Here is a 15,205-nt window from a genome sequence, read left to right on the forward strand (position 1 = left end):
TAGCAAACGGATTGGCCTATTTCCATCCATTCAGTTTCATATTAGATTGTGTCAGTTAGCCTTTTTAAACAAATCACCAGAATTCCATGCTAAATGTTCCTCGCGTTTAGTGTCTGTGTGTGTTCATGCCTATATATCTGGTCTCTGCTGGCCCTTCAGGCACTAACCAGATGAGCATGGGGGGGAACGGTATGGGCGTACCCACTGGCGATCAGACGAGTCTCCACACTGACTCATCCCTCCCCTCATCCCTCAACAAGTGAGTCTGTCCCTTTTCCACTTGTCACCTCGAACCTCACATACCACAGCCTGATTAGAAAATATCTAACACAAAGAGCAGACATGCAAACCAAGCTGACACTAAAACCTTGCATTTAGAAAATAAATGGTTCGGCGTCATAAACATTTGCTGACTTGTGGTGTGTAATTTCAACGTTTAATGGATCCCTTACAGCCAGCTGATGTCAGACGGCTCCACCGTGGGAGGCATGGGGAACCTGCCATCAGCAACGGCGCCCTCTATGCCTGGCATGAAGAAGGCTTGGCATGAGCACGTCACTCAGGACCTGCGCAACCACCTCGTGCACAAACTGTGAGGGCATCGGCGAGTTCATGTACCTGTGTGGCCAGCTACGCTCTATAGTTAATGTACCTGTGTGACCACTGGATAATGTACCTGTATGCTTGGCTTGCTACTGTGCTGCATGGCTACCTAACCACTACTTTTAAAGTAGCTACATGCCTATTTTGCTGCTATGGTTATAGTACCTGTATGACGTGCTGTCAATTGTGGTTAATGTATCTGTATGGCTAGCTTAATTTAAAATTCTCTATCTCCCACAGAGTTCAAGCCATATTCCCCACTCCAGACCCTGCAGCACTGAAGGACAGACGAATGGAGAACTTGGTGGCGTATGCCCGGAAGGTGGAGGGTGACATGTATGAGTCTGCCAACAGCAGGGTATGCTGCTTCTGTTGACCTCTTTGTACTAAATAAACATGCCAAGTACACAGTGCGCATCTCTTGGGTTAGTCATGCAAAATCTTAACATTAATATGTGGGTTGTGGTTCTTTTTTTAAAGGATGAGTATTACCACTTACTAGCTGAGAAGATCTATAAGATTCAGAAGGAACTGGAAGAGAAGAGGAAATCCAGACTACAGAAACAGCCTCCCATGGGGGTGCAGCAGCCTGGTCTTCCCCAGCCTAATGCCATGGGACCCACACAAACCATTCGGCCACCAAGTGAGTGTGGGCCTCACCCCATTCAGTCTTGCCCATTGCGTTTTAATTGTGGAGGTGTAATACTTTTGATAATGCTGTGCCTAAAGTTAAGGTATTTTTGTCTTATGTCCTTTGGCTCTCTCCCCTCAGATGGACCTGTGCCTATGTCCAGTGTGCCAAACCAAATGATGGGCCGTATGCAGGTTCCTCAAGGTTGGTCTCTGTTTCCATCTTCAACATGCGTCACTCTTCTAATCCTTTTTAATATACTACAATGCATTGCGGTGTGTATATTCTCATCCTTCTCACCAGTATAATAGCAATCGGTTGTTCTATAGCTTAATTTTGTATGTTATTATCGGTTTGCACATTAGTGTTTTTGATAACGTATGTGAGGTAGAGGTCATACCTTTGTTTTTGTTTGCTCTCCAGGGTTAAATCAGTTTAATCCCATGGCAATGCAGAACGTGCAGATGTCTCAGTCGCCGGTCGGATCCCGTGCAGCTTCCCCAATGAACCACCCAGCTCAAATGAACATGGCATCTGTTCCTGCGGTGAACACCTCTCTACATTTCAGCGTCTATTACCATATCTCCTCATCCCCCCCGGTTCTACAAGAAAAGTACAACATGAATTTTTCAGTTGACACTGACAACTTGATCACTTTTGTTTATTTTTTCTTTTCATTGTTTAGCAGATGGGTATGTCTCCTTCAAGGATGCTGCAAGGCCAAAGCATGATGGGAGCCCATGCAAACAACATGGTGGGCCAGACATCCAACCAGAACCAGTTTATGAACCAGACACAGTTCTCAGCTTCTGCAGCGGGCATGAATGTGAATGTGACCCTGGCCCAGCAGGCAGGACAGGCCGCTGGTACACAGGTGAGAGCAAACATGCTTTATGTGTGAGTAAATTTCCCCAATTATAGCCCTTGAATGCACTTTACCTTTTGGACACAATGCTGTGGGGGATGTTGGACAAGAATGAGTACTGCTTGGGATGGAGTGATGTGCGCACAGGTGTTGGACAAAATGTTAGACTACATTTTATTGAGTAGAATACACTGGGCAGATTTACTTTGGTATGTTATTATTTTAGACTGCTGTATGTTGATTATCCAAAATATTTTAGTTTTGAAAATATATCTTAACAATAAATTCTGCTATACAGTTGAATTGTAGGTGAAGCTTTTGTAAGAAACAATATAGTAAAATATTGTCAGTATATACAAGAAGATATATTGTCTATTTTAGTATTTGCTGTTTTAATGTTTGGTATTTGGCTACCTTCTCTACAACCCAGAACATCACTGCTCAAACAATTCACCAGCCATTGTTTTAGGTTTATCATCTTATATTCATAAGCAATAACATGTGAAGTCTTGCATGATGTCAGGTGTGCATGTGTGTGAGTGCATATCCACTCACTCGGCCAGTGTGCCCTGTGTGTCTCCTCTGCAGCCTCAGCAGTCGAACTCTAACCTCTCCCTGAATGCTCTGGGCTCCCTGGCTCCCCAGCTGCCCTGTGGCCCAGCGGGCCAGGCTGCCCTGCGTGCCACTCCTCCACCTCCCACTTCCTCCCAAGTAGCCCCCAACCTGCAGCAGCACCAGGCTCAGCCATCCACACCCGCCTCCACTGGGGGCCAGGCCACCCCCACACACATCCCCAGTGGCCTCCCTCGCCCCCCGTCCGCTCTGGGCTCCTCTCCTGCCCCCTCCCAGCCGCTCACACCCCTGCAGTCCCAGCCTGAGCCCCCCATGCAGATGCAGCAACCAGCCTCTGAGCAAGCGCAGCACCCCACCACTCCGGTAAGGCACATCCAGGGCCTTGGCATAGTGCAATAATGTCACTGCGCAGATCACGGCTTTTAGCTCTGTAGTAGTAGCACAAGGAGCTCAAACCCTGCTCTGCCAACAGTATGCCCTTGCTTTAAATTTTCCACCCATCAGATGAGATTTTGGAAATGGGGGGGGGCAATGTATGCTCTTCATTTTTTCTTTTTTTTGGTTTTCATTTGGTTGTCATTTTTTGAAATTGAAACTCCACAGCTCTCTCAGGCAGCAGGTAGCGTGGATAATCGGGTCCCCACACCTGCGTCGGTGGCCGAGAGCCACTCCCAACAGACATTGCCAGATTTCCCCCCCGCTGAGAACAAAGCGGAGTCAGGAGAAGACGAGCAGGACTTTGAGACTGGCAAGAAACGACCCGAGTTCAAGACGGAGGTGGGACTCCTGTGTACTTTTCAGAGGCCATTTCATAGCTGACTTCTCAGCACCTGACAAATGGAGCATGCTGTAGATTGAATGCATGTGTTGCATGTGATGGTTTTTTCGCCTTTAGCAGAGCGAACTTTGTTGATCCTGTTTCAGGATGATGATGTCAAGCCTTTACCTGTGAAGAAGGAGGAGCCAGAGAGTTCAGAGCCTAAGCAGGAGCCAATGGAGACAGAGGAGAAGAAACCAGAGATAAAGGCAGAGGCCAAAGAAGAGGAGGACACAGAGCCCTCCAGTACTTCATCCACTCAGTCTGCCCAGACACGCAAGAAAAGTAAAGACTTTTGTTTTAAGATAGTTTTTGTTTGTTCTGCAGGTCTTGCCAAGCTGTGTTCCTTAATCTGTTCTGAAAGACTGAAGCCCTTCCATGATGATCTTTGATCTTTTCTCAGTCTTTAAGCCTGAAGAGCTGAGACAGGCCCTGATGCCCACGTTGGAGGCTCTGTATAGGCAGGATCCGGAGTCACTGCCCTTCCGCCAGCCCGTGGACCCCATGCTTCTGGGCATTCCGGTACACCACTCTAATCTTCCAGAGTATTGCATTTTAGAGAGTTACCGGATGATGCAAGGAAGTAGTTAATTGTGTTCTTCTGTTATGTATCATTTGTTAGGACTACTTTGATATTGTAAAGAATCCCATTGACTTGTCAACCATCAAGCGAAAGCTGGACACGGGGCAGTACCAGGAGCCGTGGCAGTATGTAGACGACATCTGGCTGATGTTCAACAATGCTTGGCTCTACAACCGCAAGACTTCAAGGGTCTACAAATATTGTTCCAAACTGGCTGAGGTGTTTGAGCAGGAGATTGACCCAGTCATGCAGGGTCTGGGCTATTGCTGTGGGAGAAAGGTGAGAACAGTAGTCCACACAGCTCTAAGTTTTACCAGTTATATAGTAGCCCCATCCTGGAAAAAATGTCAAAATTGTATGCAAGAAGGGGACTGTGACTTCAGTTCCACTGGTAGACATTATGGTGATGTGCATGTGACCACATGCACATTATGGTGATGTGCATGTCAACCAGTTGAACTGCCAGATAAAGTTTGAAGCATCTTTCTTTTTTGCATTCAACCAAATGCCTTAAAAGTCAACACTTTGCAGCCAACCAATGTCTAATCGAGCACCATTTTGCAAAATGTAGATGTGTGCTGCTTTTCACTATATTGCACATTAGGCAGTGATCCACACACTGCCTCATGGGTGAAATAAAAATCAGATGAAAGGACTGAATAAACTAGGTCTCAAGAAAGGCTTCATACATCACAGCAAAATAAAAGAGGACATTAAATAGTGCAACAAAAACTGTGTCTCAGCAAGGCTGTGTGTCACTGCAGAACCGTGGAGGTGATAGAAGCAATCAATGATTTTCCTTGGGTTTCTCCAGCTATAATTACAAGCAGAAGAACAGTATCATTTGCCTGTACATGTAGCCCAGTAAAGCTATTGTAATGGGCAGTGACCTGCGCTTCCATACTGTTGATTAATGCAGGGCCACAATGTTCTCCTCCATAGATGTAGAAAATGACTAGAGCTCCTGGCAGAAAACACAAATCTATCTTTTCACCCAACACTCAAGAGGCTGTCCTGATTCTGCATGGTCCTGTGTGCACCAGGAGCGTTTTCCTAATTGACATTAATTGTATGAAAGACACGCTTCAACTAAAGTAGTCTTTGCCTTCAGATCATACATTCGATATTGGGTGCATCTTAAAGGTGAACAGTAGTTCACATGACACACCTCGCACAGCGTTTGCAGTTGCTATGTCTGTAAAAACACCTGCACACATTTTCCACGGCTTTCACTCTTGGTCCACTGTTAGCAGTGAGAGAAAGGGATTCCAGCATTCTAGGCTCGCCTGCGGGTCGTACAAACATAGGTTTGCTATGTGACATGAATGGTGCCACGTTAGCAATGGTAGACTCCTGTGGATCACCCATGCAACTAAACTAAGAAGCCCAAAGCACTGTAATGTGAATGTCATTTGGTATAATGTTAGTGTCACCAGGGAATGAGCCAAGTGTCTGGTTGATGTCTATAGCAATCAACCAAAGTTGTCTGTTTCAGTACATTTAATCTACAATGTGCTGTATATATTTTGATTGAATGTGAATGTAAGCCTCTTCAATCTGAGGACCTAAAGACCAGATGAGTTTGTATACTGTTCGCTTGACATTGTTCCTCTGCCTCTCCACAGTATGAGTTCTCACCTCAGACTCTGTGCTGCTATGGCAAGCAGCTATGCACCATCTCCAGAGACGGCACATATTACAGCTACCAGAACAGGTATCTGCATGCTGACTCTTATAAGAATGAAGGAGGGGTGATGGACAGTGGTGCGCCAAGAAAACAGTGTTATCTCATACTGGAGTTCTCTAGGATGGAGTTCTCTGCTTATGATTGTTCAAGTTTCAGTTCAAAATGGAGCTCAAGATATTCCACATTGCCTAATGTTGCCTGCATTTCTCGTTTGCTCCCCCTGCTGTTCAAAAGATGCAATTATCGCACCAAAAATGTACTCATCTTAAAATAGCTTATACAGTAGGATACTCCACAAAATATCTTGCTTCATTCAGTCTTTATAGCAGTAAACAAGTGACTTAAATAACAAAATCAAATTAAATAAATTTTAATGAATCTGCAATGTTATGCAACCTGCTTGTAAACAAATGTAAATCACATTTACCTTGTGATTTATGGAATATAATAATAAATCTTGAGTTTTAAATATGATGTTAAGTTATTGGTGCAAATACAAAACCATTATTTCAGATTTCGCTTTAGGGTCCAGCAACATCTGTGAATGCTTATGCATCCCTTTTTCATCATTCAAACTATATTCAGTAACACTAGGGTCCAGTTTTTCCAGATTTCATGAGATCAGAACCTGGACTACTGGTTTAGATTAAAATGAACAAGTGGAAAAGCAGATCTTTCAGTGTTTCATGCAATCCAGAATCCAAAGTCTGATTGTGTAGCTTTTAGAGAAGTTAGTCCTTGACACGTTATGCCCCCTGTATTCTCTTATTACCAATTGTCTTCACCATTTGTTTATTGAATGATTTATTAGTAAAATTTATTGTTTGTGTATTGTTCATTGCAATTGAAATAGAAAGGTTCATTTCTCTTTAGTGCATGTGCAGAATATTTATACCATTCCTTATCTGTGGCTATTAGTATTAAACAGCAAGTCTTTGTGATCCTAGTGTGAATGCTAACCTGCTTTGCCTTGGCCTGTCTGGTCTGTCTCATCTCACTACCGGCCCACATGGTCTGCACTCTTGTGCTGTGCTGCTGTCCATGTGCCTTTGCTGTTGTGTACTGGGTCCAGTTCACCCCAATATGGCCTTCTTGCCAACAGGTATCACTTTTGTGAGAAGTGCTTCAACGAGATCCAGGGTGACAGCGTCACCCTTGGGGATGACCCTGCACAGCCACAGACGTAAGTGGGATCCCTTATAGAGCATGCTGGCATGTGCGCTAGCAAGGCTTCTGAGTTAGAGGAGAAGCAGCGCTGAGCCTGGAGGGGTGGGGTTGGGGGCTTTATGGGCGGGGTGTCAATTCAAAATGACACATTCCTTCTCTTATTCAGAATAAGTCAGTGAACGAAATCTTTGGAGAAAGTATGAAAATTCATCCATCCATTCAGCTGTTTATTGTATATCTACATACACATAGATTTTGCTGTACTATTGTGGTTTATTTTTTAATCAGTGATGTAAAGAAATTTATGTAATTAAGCCATTTGGTGCTAGTGGAATTTTAATTACTTTAGACCTTTAATAAGTGTGGATGGTTTACTCATATGAACCTGTATAAAATAAACAGCATTTATGCTGACTTCTCGAATCTTTTACATGAAGACTTGATTAAACTCTTGACATCTCCTGTTGCAACCTATTGTGCAAGCTTGTGGTCACTGATTATTAATTGCAAATTATTCTCTCTACACAGTATGATTTCAAAGGAACAGTTTGAGAAAAAGAAAAATGACATGTTGGACCCGGAGCCGTAAGTAAAACTACCAGACAAACACCAGCTCTTAAGTAGTGGTGTCTCCTGTGCATTTTAGAACACTTTTATTTAGAATTATGCTGTTTGTTGAAATGCTTGTTTTTGTTTCAAACAGGTTTGTTGAATGTAAAGACTGCGGGCGTAAGATGCATCAGATCTGTGTGCTGCACTATGATGTCATCTGGCCGTCAGGGTGAGTGCCTATGCCTGGCTCTGCCAGAACGATCTGTCATGCAGAGTTTGTGCTGATCAGCTTTTGTTTTTCTAACGGTCCTTTAACAGGTTTGTCTGTGACAATTGTCTTAAGAAGTCGGGGAAAGCAAGAAAGGAGAACAAGTTTTCTGCTAAAAGTACGAGGTTTAAAGGTTACTTCCTCATTTTATGTAGACAGAAATGCATATAGGGATAGTTTGATTAATCTGTGTGTTTGAGCATTTGCTTTCACTCTTCTAGGATTACAGACTACAAGGCTTGGCACGTATATAGAGGACCGTGTGAATAAATACTTGAAGAGGCAGAACCACCCTGAGGCTGGTGAGGTCTTTGTGCGGGTTGTGGCCAGCTCTGACAAGACGGTTGAAGTCAAACCTGGGATGAAATCTAGGTAACTGATAAATAACTGACCCACTAAGATGAATATTGACATGTCCTTTTGCCTCTTTCATTGTCAGATTTCATTCATTGCTACATAATTGATCCTCCTAACTTTTGTTCATTTGTAACGGGTCTAACCTGTTACAAATGTATGTTAAAAAAAAATAAAAATCATATGTGGGGGAAAATGTAAAATACAAAATTTAATAAACACTTAGTGCATCACAAATTTGCGTCACACATCCAAGTCGTCTTGGAGCACAACACAATGCAGAGATTGCCACTTGGCTTTTGAAGCTTGCAGATTTCAGTATGAGTGAACTCCCCTTTGGTGTTAACCAGCCAGTGACTGCTGAAATCCTGTAAAATGGTATTGATGCCATCTAACTATAGTAGTGTTAAAAGGCACTTTGGGTTAATCAGAGATTTTGCTAGATACCAGTTAATTTGTTTTACCATTTGAAATGGTACCATTTTAGAAGTCATACCAGCTGACCAACTGAGCAACACAAGTGACCAGGAAGTGAATGGGCACAGATGCTCTTATTTTTCTAACCCCTTTTAAAGTAAAATGCAGTAATTTGATATTTTCTCTGAAGGTTTGTTGACTCGAGGGAGATGCCAGACAGTTTTCCATACCGAACCAAAGCACTTTTTGCATTTGAAGAGATAGATGGAGTGGATGTGTGTTTCTTTGGCATGCATGTCCAAGAGTATGGCTCTGAGTGCCCCTTCCCCAACACCAGGTAATCACACTCAAATAATAGTCCTGCCACTTAATGAACCATTTTCTTTTTCTGTTGTACACGAAGAAATATAAAATGCTAATCTTTCTGCCTCTGGGCTTTGCTGTTTTTTTCCAGGCGGGTATACATATCATATCTCGACAGTATTCACTTCTTCAAGCCTAGGATGCTCAGAACTGCTGTCTACCATGAAATCCTGATCGGGTATCTGGAGTATGTCAAGAAACTTGGGTAAGATTTGTACTCCTTTCAAATTGGAAGCAGAATATATATTGATGTGTTGTCTCCATCTGACTAAACAGTAGTGTCCTCATTACAACTCATTGAAAGAAATGTTTTTTAATATTTATTACAAGAACGGCAGAGCTAACTGTGGTGATTTTTCCAATATGCAGATATGTGACGGGTCACATCTGGGCCTGCCCCCCAAGTGAAGGAGATGATTACATATTCCACTGTCACCCTCCTGATCAGAAGATCCCCAAGCCCAAGAGACTCCAGGAGTGGTACCGCAAAATGTTGGACAAAGCCTTTGCAGAAAGAATCATTCACGACTACAAGGTGAGTCAACAGAACTTCCACAATATCAGTATGCAGCAGTGCAAAGAAAAGACTTGAGAGCATGTCCTGGTGACTGTTTCCTATCTTCCTACTTCAGTTCATAGTTCAGTTGTGCAGTTTAGTGCTTTGGCATCTGAAGACACTTCAAAACACTGAGAAGTGCCCGTTGTTACAGGACATCTTCAAGCAGGCAACAGAGGATCGGCTGATGAGCGCTTATGAGCTGCCGTACTTTGAGGGGGACTTCTGGCCTAACGTGCTGGAGGAGAGCATCAAGGAGCTGGAGCAGGAGGAGGAGGAGCGGAAGAAAGAGGAAAGCACCGCATCTTCAGAGACAGTGGAGGTACCAATGCACACGTAGCCACGGGAAGCAGAGCGGGGCTTTGACCAAACTACAGAGAGAGAAATTTATTTATTTTTTTAAATGTTAATTTTCTGCTTAAAATTCCTGCATCTATAGGGGGCCCAAGCTGACAGTAAGAATGCCAAAAAGAAGAACAACAAGAAGACTAACAAAAACAAGAGCAGTGTGAGTCGAGCTAACAAGAAGAAACCTGGGATGCCGAATGTAGCAAACGACCTGTCACAGAAGCTGTATGCAACGATGGAGAAACACAAGGAGGTTAGACCTGCAACAGTATGTTACCGTGCCATTTCTGTGCTTCCTTTCTGTTGTATTTTATATACTCACAACCCTGTCTCTCAACCCCAGGTCTTCTTTGTGATCCACCTCCACGCCGGCCCGGTGATCAACACCTTACCACCCATCATGGACCCTGACCCCTTGTTGACCTGCGACCTGATGGATGGGCGTGACGCCTTCCTGACGCTGGCACGTGACAAGCACTGGGAGTTCAGCTCGCTGCGCCGCTGCAAATGGAGCAGCATGTGCATGCTGGTGGAGCTCCACAACCAGGGCCAGGACCGCTTCGTCTACACCTGCAACGAGTGCAAGCACCATGTGGAGACACGCTGGCACTGCACCGTCTGTGAGGTCAGTGTTCTCTGTTTGAGGGAACTCACGATGGCTGGGATGCAGCAGCTTTGCCTGCCCAATTCCATGTGTGAGGCAGCAGTAGGGCAGGGTAGGGGGGTTGGATGGGCAGGGAGGGATGTTCTCTTTATGGCCTTTCAAGATGCTGCACAGCATCACGTTCATAGGGAAAGTCGTACTTCGTTTTTCTTTTGTTTAAATTCATTTATTTATTGTTTTTTAATATTATTTAATCACACAGCTCCTCTTTATATTTGAAGACATGACAACCACAACTATAGAAATAGGACTGAATTCATTAGAAAATTTCCTAGGTTCAGTGGCTGATGTTAAGACCATGAAAATTCCCAACTTTTAATTTTTTTTTTTTTTTTTCAGGACTTTGACCTATGCATTAACTGCTACAACTCTAAGGGCCATGAGCATCCAATGGTGAAGTGGGGTCTAGGCCTCGACGATGACAACAACAGCCAGAGCAGTGAGGCCTCCAAGAGCCCGCAGGAGAGCCGGCGCCTGAGCATCCAGCGCTGCATCCAGTCACTGGTGCATGCCTGCCAGTGCCGCAATGCTAACTGCTCTCTGCCATCCTGCCAGAAGATGAAGCGGGTGGTGCAGCACACCAAGGGCTGCAAGCGCAAGACCAATGGTGGCTGCCCTGTGTGCAAGCAGCTCATCGCACTGTGCTGCTACCATGCCAAGCACTGCCCCGAGAACAAGTGCCCCGTACCCTTCTGCCTCAACATCAAGCACAAGCTCCGCCAGCAGCAACTGCAACAGCGGCTGCAGCAGGCGCAGATGATGCGGCGACGCATGGCACTGATGCAGGGCCGGGCCATGCCTCAGCCCTCGCCCAACTCAGGAGCCCCTGATACGCCCAGCACCCAGCCTCCAACACCCCAGCAGCAGCAGCCCAACACGCCGCAGACCCCACAGCCGATGCCCAGCCAGATCCAGCCGCAGCCCCAGAACATGGCCAGCATGCCCCAGGCCTTCGCCGGAAGCGGCCGTGTCAGCCAGCCACCCACCCCGGGCTCGCAAGGCAAGCCGGGCCCGCAGTCCTCCCCGCTACATCAGCAGCAGTCGCCCCTGCCCATGGGGACACAGCAGCCGGCCCAGCCACCACCACCGCAGCAGCAAGCCTCTCTGGCCGCCCTCAAGGTGGCTCGGCAGATAGAGATGGCAGCCAAGGCCAAGCAGCAGCAGCAGCAGCAGCAGCAGCAGCAACAGCAGCAGCAGCAGCCGCCAGACTTTCGGCTCAACATGAACGGCATGCCCATGAACCAGCCGCGCATGATGGTGCCCATGCCGGTGATGGGGCCACGGGGGCCTCAGCCCATGCAGGGCATGCAGTCGCCCCCGTGGGGTGCCAGCATGCAGGGCCCCATGCAGAACCCCCAGGCTCCTCCGCCGCAGCAGGTGGCCGCCCAACAGGCCTCTCTGGCCCCTCAGCAGCCTCAGGTAACACAGTCACCTCAGCAGGCCCAGCTCATGCAGCGGGCCATGATGCAGCAGCAAGCGCCCAGGCCCATGCCGGGCGTCATGCCGCAGCAGCAGGTGCCTCCTCAGGGCTCGCAGCAGCCCCCAAGAGGCGTGGCGAGCAACATCCCACCAGGGGCCCTGCAGGAACTGCTCCGCACGCTCAAGTCACCCAGCTCGCCGCAGCAACAGCAGCAGGTCCTCAACATCCTCAAGTCCAACCCGCACCTCATGGCCGCCTTCATCAAACAGCGGACAGCCAAGTACCAGGCCAGCCAGCCCCAGCAGGCCCAGGCCCAACCCGGTCCACAGGCCATGCTCGCCGGCCAACCGACCATGCAGAACATGGCCATGCAGTCGGGCCCTGCCCCGAGGCCCGCTATGCCCCCCCAGCAACCTCAGCAAGCTCCTGCACAGGGTATGGCCACCATGGGCCCACAGGGCCAGCTCATGAATGCCGCGCACAATGGCAACCAGCAGCTTTATCGCCGACAGCTTTTGCGTCTGCAGCAGCAGCAGCAGCAGCAGCAGCAGCAGCAGCAACAACAGCAACAGGGAGCTATGCCCCCTGGGCAGGGGCGGTTCCCCCAGCCCCAAGGCGCAGCCAGCTACTCTCAGATCCGCATGCAGCAGCAGCTGGCGATGCAGAGCGCCAGTGGGCCTATGGGTCAGATGGCAGGCATGGCCCAGATGGGCCAACCGGCCATGGGCATGGACACGACACAGAACATGATCCAGCAACGCATGCTCCAGCAGCAACAGCAGCAGCAGCAACAGCAGATCCCTCAGCAAATGCTAAAGCAGCAGATCGGCTCACCACCACCACAGGCCACCTCCATGAGCCCCCAGCCGCACATGCTCCCCGGACAGCAGCAGGGCACACACCTGCCTGGCCAGTCTATGGTCAACCCGCTGGGGAACCAGGTGAGGTCGCCCGCCCCGGTGCAATCCCCCCGGCCTCCGTCCCAGCAGCCCCCACATTCCAGCCCATCCCCACGCATGCAGCCCCAGCCTTCTCCTCAGCATGCCTCCCTGCACTCCAGCTCGCCCCACCCCGGGCTGGGCGCACCCATGCCCGGCGCCATGGAACAGCAGGCCCACATTTGCACGCCAGAGCAGAGCGCTATGCTCCCACAGCTCAATACGCCGAATCGCAGAGGGCTCACCAATGACTTGAGTATGGTGGGGGACACCACAGGAGACACATTAGAAAAGTTTGTTGAAGGATTGTAGCAGTGAGAGATGCTTGGTCAAGAGGCGTTTGTTTTCACAGTTCTTTGTACTGATATTTCAAAGAAAGGATGTGAATGGTTTACATAAAAACCAATGGACTGCTATTTCTTCCTTCTTATGTGTGTATCTGGGTGGATCACAGAATCACTTTCTTTTTCTTTTCTTTCTTTTCTTTTTCCTGTGTTGTCTTCAGGCCAGAATTAGAGAGCTCTGTCCTGGTATTTGTTACATTTTTTTAATTATTGTATTTTTTTTCAGGTATGGACTTTTTAATGGAAATTTCTTGAGGCAAAAAATGATTTATTATTGAAGATTTTCATTTTGTATGCTTGAAAATTTTAGATGCTTTTTTGTGTTCAGAGACTGTAAGATAAGTAGTGTGGGGCTCGGGTGATAAGCCCTCATTCCTCTCCGATATGTATTCACCAGGTTGGAAAAGGACATGCCTTTGGGAGACGCACCATTCTCTCATCAAGCTGTGGAGACTGTATAGGAGACCTGTGTTCATTTGTACAGAAAGGCGCTCGTCTACAAAACAAATGAGCGAAATGTGGTAATTGCTCTTATTTTTAAGGTGCCCAGATGCATAATTTATTGGCCTGGATGCTGTAGGTGTCTCTCAAAGTGTAGAAAATGTTGCTTTGTTTCTCCTTTGATGTCTGTCAATGACAAGCCTATCCCTTTTCTCATGAGGGCCAGGACATCTGTTTGACTGCTGATTTGTGTAAAGAAAGAGTTCTTCAGTCAATCTTTTTTTTGTCTTTCTTTTCCTCTTTGTTTCTTCCTACACGAAACTTGAATTGAGCAAGGATGATTCTTCAATATGAATCATGCAGGTTGATGAGATACTGTACATATAAGGAAAAAAGATTGAGATCATTGTATAGACTGGTTAAAAGAACTCATTTCGTACTTCTATACCATATTGTTAAATAAACTGTGTGCAACAGACAGCGTTGTACTGTTTGATCAGTCTTCCAGTAATGAGTTGCAAAGTTTTTAATAGCTTAAAGATCCTTTATTCTTGAGGTTGGCATAACCTCTGTTTTTGGTGTTAGAAAAAATGAGAAGAATTTTAGGAACTCTTCAGCATGGGAAGACTGTCAGCAACTATGTTAATAATTACTAATAACTAATAATTCTGGTTTTGTGAGTACCAAATGACCACTTCAGCAAAGCGGGGTTATTTTCATAGTTCTGACAGGTCTAGTTGACTAGATGTAACGTATATAGAATATATAAGTGTAGTGCTCACCTGGGGTTTTAAAGTTTTAAAGAGCTACTATTAAAAAGCTAGATGTGTGTTTATACCACTAGACTGCCAGATAACGGAGGACATTACACATCAGCATCTGCTTCTGTGCTATCCTATTGTTGGCAAGGGAGTGTACCTGCCCAATTCAGATATTTAATTCAACAACCAATCAATTAACTTTAGGACATGTTGCAGAGAAATATTGTACATGTTCTCTGTGTTGAAAAGCCATTCCTGTTAAAATGTAATTTACTGCCAGCCATGCTGGCAAACTTGGACACGACAAAACAGCTGCTGAGCCGAGCCAGCTCACTCCTAGGAAGGGACCAGATCACTCAGATTAAGTTCCTGTCACAGGAACCCTCAGGGTAGCATGATGATCTGAATTGCAGTGTTCTTCCTGCTAGGGATAATATTTAAATTCTTTGCTGGTCAGATTTCTCTACAAGCAAATGAAATGCATCAATTTTCATTGAAAGGTGAAGGTGAATTCTGTAATTGATGTTCCATAATGTGTTTTGGCTCTGTCCCTCTTGCTGCCATCTATTTTCTGTACGCAGTGGGGCATTTAAGTGTGTGCGGCTTTTTTTGTTTTGTTTTCGTTTTTAGCCAACCCAAGAGCCCAAGATATACACTACCTGCGCAGCATATAATTCGTAATGGGTTTGTGATCAACTGGAGCAAATCTCTCACTTTGCCGACATGTGTGCTTGTTCATGGAGGACGTGTAGACTGCACAGTCTATAGTCTTGCAGCGCTGTCCGTGACGCTCCTGGCCAAGTAAGCCATTAAGGCGTCATGAACTGCTGCTTTCTGGTGCGCTCTTTCGTCT

General features: G+C 46.3%; 1 protein-coding gene across 6 annotated transcripts in view; it reads left to right on the forward strand.

The window, feature by feature from the left end:
* crebbpb (CREB binding lysine acetyltransferase b) overlaps positions 1-14,069 on the forward strand; it is a 30,222-nt gene extending 16,153 nt beyond the window's left edge. The window contains exons 7-31 of one of the 6 annotated variants that reach the window (XM_081711009.1): positions 160-259; positions 455-592; positions 844-961; positions 1,084-1,246; positions 1,376-1,438; positions 1,658-1,779; positions 1,920-2,108; positions 2,688-3,035; positions 3,276-3,449; positions 3,597-3,774; positions 3,893-4,011; positions 4,112-4,351; positions 5,698-5,786; positions 6,862-6,942; positions 7,455-7,511; positions 7,630-7,707; positions 7,797-7,864; positions 7,968-8,118; positions 8,708-8,854; positions 8,972-9,085; positions 9,250-9,415; positions 9,513-9,758; positions 9,876-10,037; positions 10,128-10,409; positions 10,788-14,069. In XM_081711009.1, the coding sequence (XP_081567135.1) occupies positions 160-259; positions 455-592; positions 844-961; positions 1,084-1,246; positions 1,376-1,438; positions 1,658-1,779; positions 1,920-2,108; positions 2,688-3,035; positions 3,276-3,449; positions 3,597-3,774; positions 3,893-4,011; positions 4,112-4,351; positions 5,698-5,786; positions 6,862-6,942; positions 7,455-7,511; positions 7,630-7,707; positions 7,797-7,864; positions 7,968-8,118; positions 8,708-8,854; positions 8,972-9,085; positions 9,250-9,415; positions 9,513-9,758; positions 9,876-10,037; positions 10,128-10,409; positions 10,788-13,118 (5,924 nt within the window). In that variant the 3' untranslated portion in view covers positions 13,119-14,069. The remainder of the gene's footprint in view (positions 1-159; positions 260-454; positions 593-843; positions 962-1,083; positions 1,247-1,375; positions 1,439-1,657; positions 1,780-1,919; positions 2,109-2,687; positions 3,036-3,275; positions 3,450-3,596; positions 3,775-3,892; positions 4,012-4,111; positions 4,352-5,697; positions 5,787-6,861; positions 6,943-7,454; positions 7,512-7,629; positions 7,708-7,796; positions 7,865-7,967; positions 8,119-8,707; positions 8,855-8,971; positions 9,086-9,249; positions 9,416-9,512; positions 9,759-9,875; positions 10,038-10,127; positions 10,410-10,787) is intronic. The other 5 variants (XM_027009086.3, XM_081711010.1, XM_027009087.3 and 2 more) reach the window with 5 other exon arrangements.
* Positions 14,070-15,205: the final 1,136 nt, after the last annotated feature.

This window comes from Electrophorus electricus, chromosome 3 (genome assembly GCF_041902795.1).
Source record: "Electrophorus electricus isolate QZ-2024a chromosome 3, ASM4190279v1, whole genome shotgun sequence".
In the NCBI taxonomy this organism is placed as follows: domain Eukaryota; kingdom Metazoa; phylum Chordata; class Actinopteri; order Gymnotiformes; family Gymnotidae; genus Electrophorus; species Electrophorus electricus.